The 17,489-nt window shown below is 44.6% G+C and overlaps 1 protein-coding gene across 2 annotated transcripts in view; it reads left to right on the forward strand.

Annotated features, from left to right (window-relative positions):
- The first annotated feature begins 1,918 nt into the window (after nucleotides 1-1,918).
- WDFY1 (WD repeat and FYVE domain containing 1) overlaps nucleotides 1,919-17,489 on the forward strand; it is a 78,448-nt gene continuing 62,877 nt past the window's right edge. Inside the window, exon 1 of one of the 2 annotated variants that reach the window (XM_021666521.2) lies at nucleotides 1,919-2,106. In XM_021666521.2, the coding sequence (XP_021522196.1) occupies nucleotides 1,970-2,106 (137 nt within the window). In that variant the 5' untranslated portion in view covers nucleotides 1,919-1,969. The remainder of the gene's footprint in view (nucleotides 2,107-17,489) is intronic. The other variant, XM_064372946.1, reaches the window with a different exon arrangement.

The following is a 17,489-nucleotide window of genomic DNA, read 5'->3' on the forward strand; positions in this document are numbered from 1 at the left end:
CACAAGAACCATGTCTTATTAATCTCATCAGCGTACAGCACATAATGTGCAATATATATCTGTTGAATATATGAATAAATAAATCCATGAATGTTTGCTAATAACTTCATCATGAGAAAGTACTAGTACAGTGGTGGCTCATGCCTATAATCCCAGCGCTTTGGGAGGCTGATTAGGCGGATTTGAGGCCAGGAGTTTGAGACCAGCCTGGCCAACATGGTGAAACCCAGTCTCTAGTAAAAATACGAAATTAGCTGGGCATGGCGGCAGGTGCTTGTAATCCCAGCTACTCAGGAGGCTGAGACAGGAGAATCCCTTTAACCTGGGAGGTGGAGGTTGCAGTGAGCTGATATTGCACCACTGCACTCCAGCTTGCATGACAGAGTGAGTCCATCTCAAAAAAAAAAAAAAGAAAGTTCTAGTACATCACTGTACATAGAAGTAACCATGTGATTCACATCTGCAATTTAAAATTTTATTAGACACCTTAAAAAAATAAGAAGAAACAGGTCGTATTAATTTTAATAGTATCTAATTCAATATATCCAAAATAGTATCATTTCAACATGTAATCATTGTAAAAATTATTGATGAACTATATTACATCTTTTTTTGTTTTGTACTGAGTCTCCAAAATCCAGTAGTATTTTGCACTTGTACTACATCTCAATTTGGACAAGCCACATTTCAAGTGATCTATAGTCATGTGGACAGCACGGTTCTAATGCAATTCTGCAATTCCGGTGTCAGAATAAAATAGTGGGGGCAGAGGTTTGGAGGGGGAGTCTTTGCAGTCATTGACTTCCTGAGTTCCAGTGTTGGCTCTTGAACTTACTAGTTGTCAATGACATCTAGCCAAAACCCACCAGGAACAAGTCGGCTTGATTGCTTTTGGAGAGAGAAGACACACCGTTGGGAATGGGGAGATGTCTGGATAAAAGAATGTTAGGATGGTTTTATTATAGGATTTGTGTTTGTGTTAGGTAACCTGGGAGGGCTTAAGGAAGAGAGGCTCTCTTCTGGACTGGATGTTGTCAGGAAATGGGTATAATTCTAAGGTTTTATATCTTAATAAATCTTATCTACTGGAGGAAGACTAGATAGAGGTTAACACTATAATTAACAAAGAAATAAGAGTCACTCATATTAGCCAGGATAGGGGGACGTTTGGTAATTTTTGTGGTGTGTACAATACTCCTATTTTGGTGGTGTTTAGACATGATTATGCAGTGGCCTTGTCTGATGTTCTAATGTTTATGTTCCACAGGAAGCAAACACCTCCTAGCAACACCAAAGCTCAGCTGATATTACCAGGCAGCTCCTGGAGATCAAGGGCTGCTTTTCTCCTTCTCATAGCTATACAGTCTTAAGGTAGTGATCAAACTTCTCTGATTGTTTTCTCATTTCTAAAATGGGAATACAAAAGCATCTATTTCTTCATCTCTTAAGATTATCAGTATTAAATGACATGCAAAGACAATGAGTTAATGCCTGGTATATCGTCACCACTCAGTGAGTGCCATCTATTGTAGTTCAAAGATTTTAAGATGCACTGTATTTTTTTTTCACATTTTAACATTTCTGAAAGTAGGGTGTGTCTTTCAAACAATGGCTTCTTCGAATAGATGAAATGTAGTATTGTTATTTCTGAAATCTCTGGTTTGGTAGACAATTCTTCGTCCCCTCCAGTTGCTTAATCCATTCCTGGGTGAATTACTTTACTTTTTAACGTTCCTTACTTTCACTGTTTCTCCGCAGGCGCCCTCTGCGGTCCTCTCCCAGCCACAGACTTTTAGTGTGCGCGGCATCCCCAGGCAATACGGGCAGTGCGGCGGCAGCACTCGAGGGCTTACGGCGGAGCGGCGCCGGAGCGGCCAAGCTGCGGAGGGGAAACCGGCGTGTCCCCGCCCGCCCGGCCGTCAGCTGATGGGCCGCCAGCCGAGGAGGCAGCCGCTGTCGCTGCGCGAACATGGCGGCCGAGATCCACGCCAGGCCGCAGAGCAGCCGCCCGGTGCTACTGAGCAAGATCGAGGGGCACCAGGACGCCGTCACGGCCGCGCTGCTCATTCCCAAGGAGGACGGCGTGATCACTGCCAGCGAGGACAGGTAGGCCCAGGCTCAGCCGGGGCGGCCCGAACTCCGTGACGACGGGGTGTGGGAGCGGTGGGGTCCGCGGGCCCGGCCCTTCCTGCGTGAGGGGCTCCCCCTGGCAGCGCGGCCCCGCACCCACGCCGCGCCCCTTTGATCTGCTGGGTTCCGGGTTCCCTCCCGCCGGTCCTCCAGTCTCAGCTTGCACCTTTCCAGCCTGGGACCCCGGTCCCGCCGCGCCCCTCCAGCCCGGATCCCCTGTCCCACTGCGCGCCTCTAGCCCGGGAACTCTGTCTCACTGCGCCACTCAAGCCTGGGACTCCTGTTCCAACGCGTCTTTCCAGCCCAGGACCCCTGTTCCAGTGCGCCCTACCGAGCACCTCCCAGCCCATCGCGCCCCTCCAGCCCAGGACCCCTGTCCCACCGCGCCTGTCCAGCTCAGGACCCCTGTCCCACCGCGCCTCTCCAGCCCAGGACCCCTGTCCCACCGCGCCTGTCCAGCTCAGGACCCCTGTTCCAGTGCGCCCTACCGCGCCCCTCCCAGCCTACCGCGCCCCTCCAGCCCAGGACCCCGTCCCACCTCGCCTCTCCAGCCCAGACCCCTGTCCCACGGCGCCTCTCCAGCCCAGGACCCCTGTTCCAGTGCGCCCTACCGCGCCCCTCCCAGCCTACCGCGCCCCTCCAGCCCAGGACCCCTGTCCCACCGCGCCTCTCCAGCCCGGGACCCCTGTCCCACCGCGCCCCTCCAGCCCGGGACCCCTGTCCCACCGCACCCCTCCAGCCCGGGAGCTCTGTCCCATCGCGTCCCTCCAACCCGGGACGCCTGTCCCACCGCGCCTCTCCAGCCCAGGACCCCTGTCCCATCGTGCCCCTCCAGCCCAGGACCTCTGGGCCACCGCGCCCTTCCAGCCCGGGACTCCTGTTGCACAGCGCCACTCCAGCCCGGGAGCTTTGTCCCATCGCGCCACTCCAGCCCGGATCCCCTGTCCCACTGCGCCTCTCCAGCCCAGAAACTACGTCCCACCGCGCCGCTCCAGCCTGGGACTCCAGTTCCAGTGCGCCCCTCCCAGCCCACTGCGCCCCTCCAACCCGGGAACCCCGACCCGTGGTGCCGCACTAGCCTGGGACCTTCGTTCCGGTCTCTGTTTCTTGCGGGGTTTGGCCTGGTGCTCGGAAGATATTTCTGGGCCCTCCCAGGTCAGTTCCAAATCGTCTCCTCTGGAAGCCTGGAGGACCCGCAGCTGGTCACCGAAGGCCCTGGTGCCCGGGTTTGCCTCTTTGCGAGGAACCTCCAGCCGCTTTCGCTCTCTTCTCCTGTACTCGTGGGTTTCACGCCATGCCAGGCCTATAGACCAGTTATTTTTGCCACGGCTGCTAGAATCACCTAAACTCTTACTTAACTAAATAGGTTTTCGTGAAAGTGACTCATTTTTAAAAAGATTTAGATGCGTTTATTTTAAAAGGAAATTTTATTTATATCATCATTAGGAAAACTAACATTACTCACCGACAGAATAAACTAATAAAACGTGTTCATTGGTGTGCACGCAGAGTCCTCTCTTGTACTGTGACATCTTTCATTGGATACTCACCACACTTTGGGAAACACTGATTTGGTCCTGTTTTCTCATTTCTCCTAAGAGGAAGCCAAGGCCAGTGGAGGTGTAGCTTGTTACTAAGTTATGGAGATACTGGTGAAACCAGAACTGCAACCCAGGACTCCCACCAGCTCTCTGGTCTTCTGGGGCTGAGTGATTGGCTTGGAGCAATATTTACGATTTGACTTAAAACTTTAGCGTCTTTAAAGTCCTAAAGGTTTACAATGTCGGTAGCTTTCCGGTGGGAATTTGAAGGAAATGACTGATGTTTATTGAATGAAGCTGTGCTTCCTTGATGCAATGAGCCGTCTTAAATAGTGAGAGTCCACAAATCCAAAGGCTTTCTGGAGGACAGAAGGTACTGCTGTTCTCTTAAAGCTGAAGGCATGGTCTCTAGCCTTTTGTAATTATACTTTTAAGTGACATTGACACTTGTCCTGAATGGGAAGAGAAAGCCTGAAGCCCCCAGCGCCTGTTGGTCCTTTGGTTATTGCTTTTGAGTGAGCTTGTGCCTTTTTCCTCAATTAAATAATGAACTAATTGTGAGCAGGCAGTGGCCTGCCCCTGCTGGTTCACACGTAGCTGACCTCAAACGAGGGGAGTGATTGGTAGGACCTGGGTGTGGGTGTGTAAAGCAGGAAGGAGTGAGAGAGAGCGGGTGCTTGAGACATGGGGAGAAGATGGGGACCTGAAAACGGCAAGGACATAATAATGACTCTTGCATGATGTGAATGTAGATGCAGACAACGCTTTTTAAAAGGTAGCAGACTTGACCAGGCATGGTGGCTCACGCCTGTAATCCCAGCACTTTGGGAGGCCGAGGCAGGTGGATCATCTGAGGTTGGGAGTTTGAGACCAGCCTGACAAACATGGAGAAACCCTGTCTGTATTAAAAATACAAAATTAGCCAGGCGTGGTGGCGCATGCCTGTAATCTCAGCTACTCGGGAGGCTGAGGCAGGAGAATTGCTTGAATCCGGGAGGCGGAGGCTGCAGTGACCAGAGATAGCGCCACTACAATCCAGCCTGGGCAACAACAGTGAAACTCCATCTCAAGAAAAAAAAGTTAGCGGCCTTTATTCAGTCAAATGTTTTATTCGTGACTCATGCATGTTGAGTAAATTGCTGAATATTTGAGATTGCCAGTCAGGAGCAGTGCTGATAAATGTTTTTGGAAAGTGATTACTAAGCTGCTCTGGGACGTTCTGGGGGAGTTTGCATCTGCTCACATTTTTACTTGCTCATCACTGTTATTGCAGAGCCCAGATAGATGACTGGACCAGAAGGGGGTTGATGTTTGAGGTTTCTTGTACGTTCAGGCCCTTGCAACTTCCTTGAAGGGAGAACAACCTTTTTAGTAGGGGCTGCCCTTCACGAGATTTAATGAAAGCACATGGACGTGGGTTTTTTGTTGGTGTTGGCTATGGTGGTTTGTTTTCACATTGTCATAAATATGTGTCATGCTCTTCACTCATTTACTCATTCATTTAGAAATAGCTTTTTTAGCTGGGCACAGTGACTCATGCCTGTAATCCTGGCACTTTGGGAGACTGAGGTGGGTGGATCACCTGAGGTTGGGAGTTCCAGACCAGCCTGACCAACATGGAGAAACCCTGTCTCAACTAAAAATACAAAATTAGCTGGGCGTGATGGCACATGCCTGTAATTCCAGCTACTTGGGAGGCTGAGGCAGGAGAATCACTTGAACCCAGGAGGCGGAAGTTGCGGTGAGCTGAGATCATGCCATTGCACTCCAGACTCGGCAACAAGAGCAAAACTACATCTCAAAAAAAAAAAAAAAGAAAAAGCTTTTTTATTGAGTGCCAGGCCCTGATACAACAAGGATCAAAAGCCACAGTACCTTGACCAGGCTAGGTGGCTCATGCCTGTAATCCCAGCACATGTGTGGGTTCCATGCTAGACCTATAGGGGAAAGAGACAACTGACAGCTAAGTTACTCTTTTCCAAGGACTGACCAGTCTAGTGAAGAGATGGCCCCTATGTAGTCAGCATCTAGTGCTGAGAAGCCACAGGAAGAAGAGGCTCTGTGGGCTGGGGCCAGGGCTTGGGGACAGACTCCTAGAGAAGTTCGTTGAGCTGGTCTTCATGGATAGAGGAGTGGCATATTCCTAGAGAGGAAGGAGAGATGCGCCCTCGTCCCAGGCAGAGGAAGAAGGACAGGACGAGAGGGAATTGTAAGAGGTAAAGAACTGTAGCTATTTCTAGGTGACTATAGCAAAAGGTGTATGGTAACAATTGCAACAGAGAGGACTGAGAGCTAGAAGGACCAGTGTCCAGTTTTGTTTTGTTTTGTTTTTTTAAATTAAAAAGTTCTTTTTTTTTTTTTTAGGCTAGGTGCAGTGGCTCACGCCTGTAATCCCAGCATTTTGGGAGGCCAAGGTGGGTGGATCACCTGAGGTCAGGAGTTCGATACCAGCCTGGCCAACATGCTGAAACCCCATCTCTACTAAAAATACAAAAATTGGCTGGGTGTGATGGCTCATACCTCTAATCCCAGCACTTCGGGAGGCCAAGGCGGCAGATCACCTGAGGTCAGGGATTTGAGACCAGCCTGACCAAGATGGAGAAACCTAGTCTTTACTAAAAATAAAGAATTAGCCAGGCATGGTGGTGTGCACCTGTAATCCTACCCACTTGGGAAGCTGAGGCAGGAGAATCACTTGAACCCGGGAGGTAGAGGTTGCAGTGAGCCGAAATCACACCACTGTACTCCAGACTGGGCCACAGAACAAAACTCCATCTCAAAAAAATATTTTATTTTTTTAGAGACAGGGTGTTGCTTTTGTCACCCAGGCTGGAGTGCCGTAGTATGATCGTAGCTTACTGCAGCCCGAATTCCTAGACTCAGGTAATCCTCCTGCTTCAGCCCCTCAAAATGCTGGGATTACAGGTGTGAACCACCATGCCTGGTTAGCATCCAGTTTTGGAAAAGTATTCCTGTATGCCACTCTTAGGAATTTGGACTTTATTTTGCAGACAGTACAGAACCATCAAAGAGTTCAAAACAAGCAAATGACATGATTGGAATTTGTAATTTAGAAATAACAATAGCTAACCTGTTGAAAGTCCCTTTTCTCTATGAGAACAGAATTGAACCTTATGTTACTGCATCCAGTCCTCACACTGCCTCCCCATAAGGCAGGTACAGTCACCTTCTCTTATCAGCAGTTCCAAAATTTAGTGCATTCTAAACATCAGAAATGTATGTGTGTGTGTGTGTGTGTGTGTGTGTGTAAATTAGACCTGAACACTCATTTGTTGCTAAAATTTGGCATGAACAAATGAGACTATTTGTAATCTTTATTTACTGAATGCAGTGTGAATATTCATCTGTTTTACTGTAGAAATAGCAGTATAATGCATTTAATTGCAGGTGCTGTGCCAGGTCTTATGGAATGTATGGTGTATGCATCATATTGTAATGGCCGTTTGGCAGGTCAGAAAACTGAGGTACAGATGTTGAAGTAACTGCCCAGAATCATATAGTTATTAAGTGATAGGACTGAGATTTGAACCCAGATCTAACTCTGAGGCCCTAGTTCTTTCCGCCATGCACCTGGTTTTTCCATACGTATGGAGAAAGTGAATCCAGGCAGTATCAATCAATAGTTGAGTATACAGGCAACAAGTGTAAAATGCTAGGATTCTACCTTTTGCCATGATTATATTAACCATCCTTCTTTCTACTAGTTTCAGAGTTTCTTTAAAAATTGGCTTGTACCTTCTCTATACAACTTTTGCTTTAATAGATAGAAAACTAGCTTTTTTTTGGAGACAGAGTCCTGTTCTGTTGCCCAGCCTGGGGCGCAGTGGCGTGGTCTTGGCTCACTGCAACCTCTGCCTCCCAGGTTCAAGCGATTCTCCTGCCTCAGCCTCCCAAGTAGCTGGGATTATAGGCACCTGCCACCACACCCGGCTAATTTTTGTATTTTTAGTACAGACAGGGTTTCACTGTCTTGGACAGGCTGGTCTTGTACTCCTGCCTTGTGATCCACCCGACTTGGCCTCCCAAAGTGCTGGGATTATAGGCATGAGCCAGTAGCTTTTTACATTTAAAGTAGGGTCCAGCTGAAGTGAATTCATTTTACAAATGTTAAAAGCGATGAGAACTAACTAAGAGCATTTTAAGAGGAAACATGAAAGGAATGAGGGCCTTCCTGAAGTTAGTGTCCACTTTTGTAAAGTCTAGGCCAGTGGTTCTGCCAGGCGTGGTTTTGCCCCTCGGGACATTTAGCAATATCTGGAGACATTTTTGGTTGTCATGGAGTGGGGGAGGTGATAGGGTTTGGCTGTGCCCCCATCCAAATCTTACTTTGAACTGTATCTCCCATAATTCCCATGTGTCGTGGGAGGGACCCAGTGGGAGATAATTGAATCATGGGGGCAGTTTCCCCCATACTGTTCTTGTGGTGGTAAGTCTCAGGAATCTGATGGTTTTATAAGGGGAAACCCCTTTCACTTGGTTCCCATTTTGCTGTTGTCTGCTGCCGTGTAATATGTGCCTTGTGCCCTCTGCCATGATTGTGAGGCCTCCCTAGTCACATGGAACTGTGAGTCCATTAAACCTCTTTTTGTTTATAATTACCCAGTTTCTAGTATGTCTTTATCAGCCATGTGAAAACGGACTAATACAAAAGGGTACTATTGGCATCCAGGCAGAAGCTAGGGATGCATCTCAGTATCCTGATATGCCCCACACCAAAGGATTATTGGGCCCCAAATGTCAATAGTACTGATGTTGAGAAACCCAGGTCTAGGCTTCATGTACTTATCTGGCCTCTCTAGAACACTTGTTCTTTAACTTGAGTGTGCATCAGAATCACCTGGAGGTCTTGTTGAACCCTGGGTTGCTGGACCCCACACCCAGAGTTTCTGATTTGGAAAGTCAGGTGAGGCCTGAGAGTTGGCATTTCTGTCAAGTTCCCAGGTGATGTTGATGCTGCTAGTTCAGGGACCACACTTAGAACCACGGTTCTACGAGAAAGGAGTGTTATTTGTCACTGTGCCTGCCTATGTACAATCACCAAGAAAGAACAATGAATATGAAAATTAGCCGGGTATGGTAGTGCGCACCTATAATCCCATCTACTCAGAAGACTGAGACAGGAGGATCACTTGAGCCCAGTAAGGGGAGGTTGAGGTGAGCTGAGATTGTGTCACTGCACTCCAACCTGGGTGACAGAGCAAAACCCTGTCTCAAAAAAAATAAAAATAAAAGAATACTGCTTACATTTTATCCTCTTTTTTTGTCAGCTTCTGGGATGTATTTGGTTGGGGTCATTCTCATGTACCCACCTAGTTCACTGTAATCAAACTACATATGACAAAGCTAGATACAGTCAGAGCTTTAGAGAGTATTAAGCCAATGTGGAATATCAAAGTTTAATTCCATGACACCTGGGAGTCACAGGTAATTAGTAGTTTGGGTGGTCAGCTCAGGGTTTTGCTTGGAAACCTTTAGGGATTAATGTGTCATGAATGGTTAGTAGAAAATGGTACTAATACTTCTTGTATCAAATAATTTGTATTTTGCTGAAGTAACAATTACCTTAAGCTCTTTAATTTAAATTTTGTTCTTTTGCTAAACCTAAATTACTATTTTTAACTTTACTTTAAATTTCTTAACTTTGGAACTGAGAATTTTTGTAAAGAATTATTATTATTATTAGGAGATGGGGTCTTACTCTTCTGTCCAGGCTGGATTTGAACTGGGCTCAAGTGATCCTCCTGCCTCAGAGTCCTGAGTAGCAGGGACTACATGCCTATGCCACCATACCCGGCTAACATTCTTTTTGTTGTTATTGGTTTTTGTTTGTTTTGAGACAGGGTCTCACTGTGTTGCCAAGGCTGGAGTGAAATGGCATGATGCTTGGCTCACTGTAGCCTTAACCTTTTGGGCACAGCTGATCCTTCCATCTCAGCCTCCTAAGTAGCTGGGACTATAGGCAGATGCCACCATGCCCAGCTAGTTTTTGTAATTTTTTTTTTGAGACAAAGTCTCTCTCTGTTACCAGGCTGGAGTACAGTGGCGTGATCTCGGCTCACGGCAACCTCTGCCTCCCAGGTTCAAGTGATTCTCCTACCACACCCTCCCAGGTAGCTGAAATTAAAGGCATGTGCCACCATGCCCAGCTATTTTTTTTTTTTTTTTGATACGAAGTCTCACTCTATTCCCAAGCTATAGTGCAGTGGCGTGATCTGGGCTTACTGCAACCTCCACCTCCTGGGTTCAAGTGTTTGTCCTGCCTCAGCCTCTTGAGTAGCTGGAATTATAGGCACACACTATCACACCCAGCTAATTTTTGTATCTTTAGTAGAGATGGGGCTTCACCATGTTGGCCAGGATGGTCTCAATCTCCTGACCTCGTGATCTGCCCTCCTTGGCCTCCCAAAGTGCTGGGATTACAGGCGTGAGCACCACACCTGGCCTAATTTTTGTATTTTTAGAAGAGACAGAGTTTTACCATGTCATCCAGGCTTGTCTCAAACTCCTGGGCTCAAGCAATGTGCCCACCTCAGCCTCCCAAAATGTTGGGATTATAGGCATGAGCCACTATGCCCACTGGCTAAAGACTAGGACCTTCTTTCTATCCAAAAATTGTATTTAAAAAAACAAAAACAAGATAACTTCAGTAGTAAGTTTAAGAATTTGAACTGCAGTGGTGACTTTCCTGGTAGGGGAAACAGAAAATAAGATTCTGCTTTCAGAACAGAACTAAAATGGTGAGACAGTAGGGAACAGTATGTTTGCTTTTTGGACTTTTTTGCTGTGGACTGAACCAAAAATATAGACAGTCAGTTGACTGAATGATATGATTTTTTTTTTCAAGACAGAGTCTTGCTCTGTCACCCAGGCTGGAGTGCAATGGCATGATCTTGGCTCACTGCAACCTCCGCCTCTTGGGTTCAAGTGATTCTCCTGCCTCAGCCTCCCAAGTAGCTGGGATTACAGGCGCCCTCCACCACGCCCTTCTAATTTTTTGTAGTTTTAATAGAGATGGAGTTTCACCATATTGGCCAGGCTGGTCTCGAACTCCTGACCTTGTGATCCACCCGCTTCAGCCTCCCAAAGTGCTGAGATTATAGGCATGAGCCACCGTGCCTGGTCAAATGATATAATTTTTAAAAGGTAAAAGCTTTATAAAGTATTATAAATAAGTTAAGGCTATAGGCCTACTGTCTTCATTTTTGAGAAATGAATTTGTGGATGAACGTGCTTATACTGTTGCTTCAGGGGTGGCCAAGATTGATTTCTGCAGGAAACTCAGTTTTGTTTGTCCCAAGTCAAAGATAAATCTCATGTGATTTAAAATATACTTAGACTGGGAAAGAGTAAAGAATACAGAAAGCCAACTCTTAGATGTTTTTTAGCATTTTCCTTTTTTTAAAATTATACCAAATATTTACTTTAATATATTTGTTTCCACTTAGATATTTCTAAGTTTATTAAGATGGTTTTGGGGAAAATTTGTATATTTATTAATTGTTCACATAGAAACAATCTTAAATAAACAACTTGATTTTTAAGTGTTATGCCTGGGAGGAAGCTTGGCATAGCTGGAATTTATTAGTTAATACAGAAAACCAGGATGTTAACTGCTGTATTTTCGTCGTCATGCAGTGCCTAAAAGTAGACTTTAATTTGTGTTCTAGAATAAACTGAAGACCTGAGAAGGCAGGAAGCCTGGGTGGCCACACATTTACTCCTGAGTTGTTAGAGTGAGCCTTCATTGTTACCATCATTTTCTTTTTATAACATAGTTAAGAACAGAGGCTTGGGAGCCAGAATGCCTCTGTTTGAATCCCAGCCCTGTGATCTTAGACAAGTTATTTAACCTCACTGTATCACAGTTTTCTGCTTTACAGGGTTTTGTGAGGATTAGGTGAATTAAACGACATGGAAGAGTGCCTGGCACAGAGAAAGCATTATACAAGTGTTAGCTGTTATTGTTTTCATTCCCATTTATTTTCCATTTAATTACTTTAATCTTATCAAAGACTAAATTGACACAGAGAAAGCACTATACAAGTGTTTGCTACTATTATTTTCATTCCTATTTATTTTGCATTTTATTACTTTAATCTTATGAAAGGCTAAATATGTTTCTCCTTTGTGTGTATGTGTGTATGTGTATGTACATGCATGTGTGAAAATGAAAAAAATTTTCCTGCTTGAATAGGACAATACCATTTGAGGAGTTATTTACAATCCCAAATTCTTAGAACTGTCTTTGAGTCATGGCTTTTCTTTATTTCCATATTTGGTTACTTGTAGGTCATGTCAGTGATTAGTTTCCCTTAGACATCTTTCCCCTGCTATATTTGAGATCCTCAAGATCGGGTTCATTGATTCACTAGAAAGACTGACACATTATAGTCATAAGCATGGCTGTGATTTATCATAGCCAAAAGACGCAAAACAAAATCAGCACATGGGGTGAAATCCAGAGGAAACCAGACACAAGTCATCCAAGGGTCCTCTTCCTGTGGAGTGATAAGACATGCTTGATTCAGATTGAATTAAGACAGCATGTGTCAAATATAGTTTATCAGGGAAGCTCTTTAGAGATTTTATTTAGTGTTAGAGGCTGGTTGTATAGGCGCTCTTGGCCTAACATGTACCAAAATTCCAGACTCCCAGAAGAAAGGTAGGTGGTCAACATAAACCACATGTTTTATACTGGCATGAAGCACAGTGAGCCATTCATAGGAGTTAGGGAGTAGTTAGGCCCCCTCCGGATAAACCAGGTCCCAGACACCTGCCAAGGGCCAACCTTGCAAGCAAGCCTTTCTAAGGACAGCAGCATCAAGCCTGCTGTGGGCACTCTTTTCTGCCCACCTGCCCATAATTACCCTAGCGTTTGTCCTCATCATCTTTTAAACCTCATCTTTCAAAGCCTATTAACTGGCTCCCCTGAGTTCCAGCATACTGTACTTGGATCTGTCTCACCAATCTCGTATCTGCAACCAGGCTTTTGTTGTGTCTTTCTCCTGCTCATGACCTTTCATTAGCTCCTTACTTAATCTTGTCTGTAAAAGGACTTTGGGGGCCAGGAGGGGTGGCTCATGTCTGTAATCACAGAACTTTGGGAGGCTGAGGCCAGCAGATTGCTTGAAGCCAGGAGTTCTAGATGAGTCTGGCCAACATCGTGAAACCCCATCTCTACTAAAAATACAAAAATAAGCCAGGCAGGGTGGCCTGTAATCCCAGCTTCTTGGGAGGCTGGGGCCAAGAATTGCTTGAAACTGAGAGGCAGGAGTTGCAGTGAGCCTAGATCGTGCTACTGCCCTCCAGCCTGAGCAATAAAGCAAGACTCTTTCTTAAAAAAAAAAAAAAAAAAAAAAGGACTTTGGGAACCCCATAACTAGTCCCTGCTAAGCTCTATTTCCACTGTTTGTCTCTCGTTTATTATGGTTCTTTTGTGTCCAGTAAAGTCAATGTGTGTTCTGCCCCACTCACATCCGGTACATTTCCCACCTGGATGCCTTTGCCTCCCTCACCAGGAACCTCCCTTGCCCTTTCTCCTGTATTCACATCCTCCTTTGCCTCCTAGGTCCACTTCAAGTTCCACCTCCTAGATCCATTTCAAGTTTCACCTCCTCCATGGAATAATTCTTCCTAGCATCATTCTCTGTCCTTTCTGAGCTTCCTTCAACACTCCTAGTATCTTACTGACTATGCCTAGTTAATTGCAATCCGGTATTAGTTCCTGTTGCTTTATATTTATTCATCTTATCTTCCCACATAGTCTGTACTCCACCAGGTACTGCATTAGTAGCCACTGGTTGAATGATACAGACTTAACCATTTCTGCACCGTAAACATCTCCCCCGCTGTGTTTAGCTTTCATAATCTGCTAGTTCTTTCCTAAGAAGCAGATTGTAATGTAATTAATGATATTTGTTTCTAGAATTTAGGTATTCATCTTCCCTCTCTACAAAGTATGCTTAGCAAATTTTTCTGAGAATTGTTAAACTATCATGAGCACATGTATACTGATTTCATGATGTATTTTTCCTGTACTTTATTGTGAAATAATCTCTTTAACCATTCATTTTTCTTTGTCAACCACATACTGCTATACTCAGAACACTTCCCTTCAAGGTCAAGGTGAATCTGCAGCGGACCACCATCAAAGAAATTTTAAGGAAAAAGTCGCTTGTCTGGAATTTTTTCTCTTTCTTTCTCCTTCTCTTTGTACTTGATTTAGACACTTTCCATCAGTAGAGTCCAGTTGCAAGGGCTTATAGGGAGATGAGTGTGCTTGGAGTGAAACCAGTGTTGATGGGAGGCATTTTTGGTTTCTAGGTTATGGTTTGTAGAAAATACAGCCTAGTGCTTGAACCCAGGAGGCGGAGGTTGCGGTGAGCTGAGATCGAGCCATTGCACTCCAGCCTGGGTGACAAAAGCGAAACTCAGTCTCAAAAAAAAAAAAAAAAAGAAAGAAAGAAAGAAAGAAAATACAGCCTAGTATGGAATTCCTGGGATACCTGCAGTATCCCAAAGAGGCTTCTTACTGCTGTGCTATTCTTCCTCACTGACACCGTCTTCTCAGTTTCATTTGCTTAATTAACCCCTCATCCATTAGGACTTCTTGGTCAGTGTTTGCCTTGCCAAATCCCCCAACCCAGTATAACACCATTCCCACTCCCTAACACTGATCTACCCTTTCCCACACCCTAACATTAATCTACCCTTTCGTTGTCCTCAAAGCTATTACCACATCATATTATTGTTACTCATTTACATATTTGTCTTTACTAATTAAATGATGACTTTGAAATTTTTTCTGGCTGGGCACGGTGGCTCACGCCTGTAATCCCAGCACTTTGGGAGGTTGAGGTGAGTGGATCACCTGAGATCAGGAGTTCAAGACCAGCCTAGCCAACATGGTGAAGCCCTGTCTCTATTAAAAATATAAAAATTAGCCACGCGTAGTGGTGGGTGCCTCTAATCCCAGCTACCTGGGAGGCTGAGGCAGGAGAATTGCTTGAACCTGGGAGGCGGAGGTTGCAGTGAGCTGAGATTGTGCCATTGCACTCCAGGCTGGGTGACAACAGTGAGACTCTGCCTCAAAAAAAAATAAAAATAAAATTTTTTTCTAACACACGAAGCAGTGTAGAGCTTGTAGTAATGCCTCAAGTGTTAGTTTGTTTGAATTCGTCAACAAATCTGTTAGGGAAAAAGAAGCATGGAACCATCTAGTGTACCAGAAGTACACTTTTTTTTTTTCCTGTATCTTCTGAAAGGTTTGTCAGACTAGGAAAAAATATCCTTTGCTATAGGTGACAGAAATGTTCACAGATTTACCAAGATATGAAATAGTATCAGCATCCCTAAGAATGACCAGAAAATCAGATTTTCTCAGAATTACTGTTTGCCCAGAATTTAAAAGAAATCAGGACGTTGGGCTTAATTTGTAACATATAATATACTTTTTTTTTTTCTGAGATGGAGTTTCACTCTTGTTGCCTAGGTTGGAGTGCAAATGGTGTGATCTTGGCTCACTGCAACCTCTGCCTCTCAGGTTCAAGTGATTCTCCTGCCTCAGCCTCCCACACCCAGCTAATTTTGTATTTTTAGTAGAGATGGGGGTTTCACCATGTTGTTCAGGCTGGTCTCGAACTCCCAACCTCAGGTGATCCACCCGCCTCAGCTTCCCAATGTAAATATACTCTTTTTAAATGATTAATTGAATGCTCTCTTTATATCAGTTTAAAATTTAAAGATGGTTAAATTGCTTTAATTCAGCTGTTTTTGAAGTGATTAGGGTGTTTCTTTGAGAAAGTTTTAAAAAGATACTCAGTTTTAGAGATGTTGCTGTTTCAGGCCAGGTAGAACTTGGCCTTGTGATTTTATAGAAATAATTATGTGCTAGTTGAATTTGCTTATCAAAGTGTGGGCATAATTTTCAAGGTAATCATACTGATAATAGTACTATAAAATATGTATTGAACCCAAATATATATCCTTATGGAATTACAGATTTAAAAATATTTCCAGTGCATTTTCTGGTACAAGAAAAAAGAAAAAAACAGAAAAAAATATTAGGTCAGGTGCAGTTGCTCATGCCTGTAATCCCAGCACTTTGGGAGGCCAAGGCGGGCAGATCACTTGAGGCCAAGAGTTCAAGACCAGCCTGGCCAACGTGGTGAAAGCCTGTCTCTACTAAAAATACAAAAATTAGCTGGGTGTGGTAACGCATGCCTATAGTCCCAGCTATTTGGGAAGCTGAGGCAGAAGAATTGCTTGAATCTGTGAGGCAGAGGCTGCAGTGAGCTGAGATCGTGCCACTGCCTCCAGCCTGGGCAACAGATCGAGACTGTGTCTCAAAAAAAAAAGAAAAAAAGAAAAATATTAATGACTCCTGCAAGATGCCTCCTTGTTTGTGAGCCAGTGCTTTCTACAGGAAAAATTATACCTGAATCTATCTTTGTTCCTACTGTATTGTGGCTTAAATAGATGAGGCTTTCGAGACTTAGTGATTCCCTTAAGTGTATTTTAACCTTGCTTTTAATTAGCTCTTTGATAGAGTTTAACAGTGGAAGAAATAAAAAGGAATCCTTCTACCTATTCTGACCATCAGGCATGTCTTTCAGCAGATCAAAGACTAATCTCCATGGAATAAACACTTTATTCTTAATCATAACTGTGGTTGGAACTCCAATTTTCATAGATCTACTATAGAAAGGTAAAGCATACTGAATTTTTATCCTTGGTAGACAGGATAACAAACATTATTATATGATATTTAAGAGTAATAACTTTACTTTGTACTTCCAGTGACTGCTTCCATTTTTAAGAATTCAAATTAGCATTTGTGCAAAATGGGAATCCTATATTTCAACTAAGAGTTGAAATGAAGTTATTTGTCCTATCTACTTTGAAATCCTTGGCATTCAGTAAATCCCAAATGCCTTTTATTTTAAATTTTAACCTCAGATTCCCAAGTATTCTTAAAGGTGTACTATTTATTTGGAGCAGAAAGCATTATATTAGTTAGCTCATGCTACATAGCAAACCATCTCGAAGCTCAGTGGCTTAAAACAGCAGGTATTTGTCTATCTTATTTTTTTCTTTCTTTTTCAAAATTTGCTCTTTTCTTTCTTTACTTTTAAAATTTTTTATTGCTAACTATCACAGAACAGCAGGTATTTGTCATTGCTCATGAGCCCACAGGTCACCTAGGCAGTGCTGCTGGCCTCAGCCATGCCCACTCATGCTTGTGGCCAGCTGTGGGCGAGCTCTGCTGAGCTCAGCTAGACTCTTTCTCATGCCTGGGAGCAAGCTTGCTATAGGCAGGTCAAGGAGATTCAGCTGGGACAGTTGGGCTCTCTCCCATGTCATTTGTCCTCTGGTAGGCTGGCCCCTGTGGTTCATGTGATGTGGCAGTCTTCCAAGACAGGGAGTGAGAACAAACCAGGCCTCTGGACCCAGTACTAGCACCCTATTCAGCCACATTCTTTTGGGCATAGCATCACCAGCCAACCCATATTCAAGGCTCAGAAAAATAGGCCAGGTGCGGTAGTTCATGCCTGTAAGCCTGGGAGGCCAAGGAGGATGGATCACATGAGGTCAGGAGTTCAAGACCAGTCTGGTCAACATGGTGAAACCTCGTCTCTACTAAAAATACACAAAATTAGCCTTGTATGGTGGTGCATGCCTGTAATCCCAGCTCCTCAGGAGGGTAAGGTAAGAGAATTGCCTGAACCCAGGAGGCGGAGGTTGCTGTGAGCCGAGATAAAGCCACTGCACTCCAACATAGGTGACAGAGCCGGACTC

This window comes from Aotus nancymaae, unplaced genomic scaffold (genome assembly GCF_030222135.1).
Source record: "Aotus nancymaae isolate 86718 unplaced genomic scaffold, 86718_ANA_hifiasm-v0.15.2.pri h1tg000008l, whole genome shotgun sequence".
In the NCBI taxonomy this organism is placed as follows: domain Eukaryota; kingdom Metazoa; phylum Chordata; class Mammalia; order Primates; family Aotidae; genus Aotus; species Aotus nancymaae.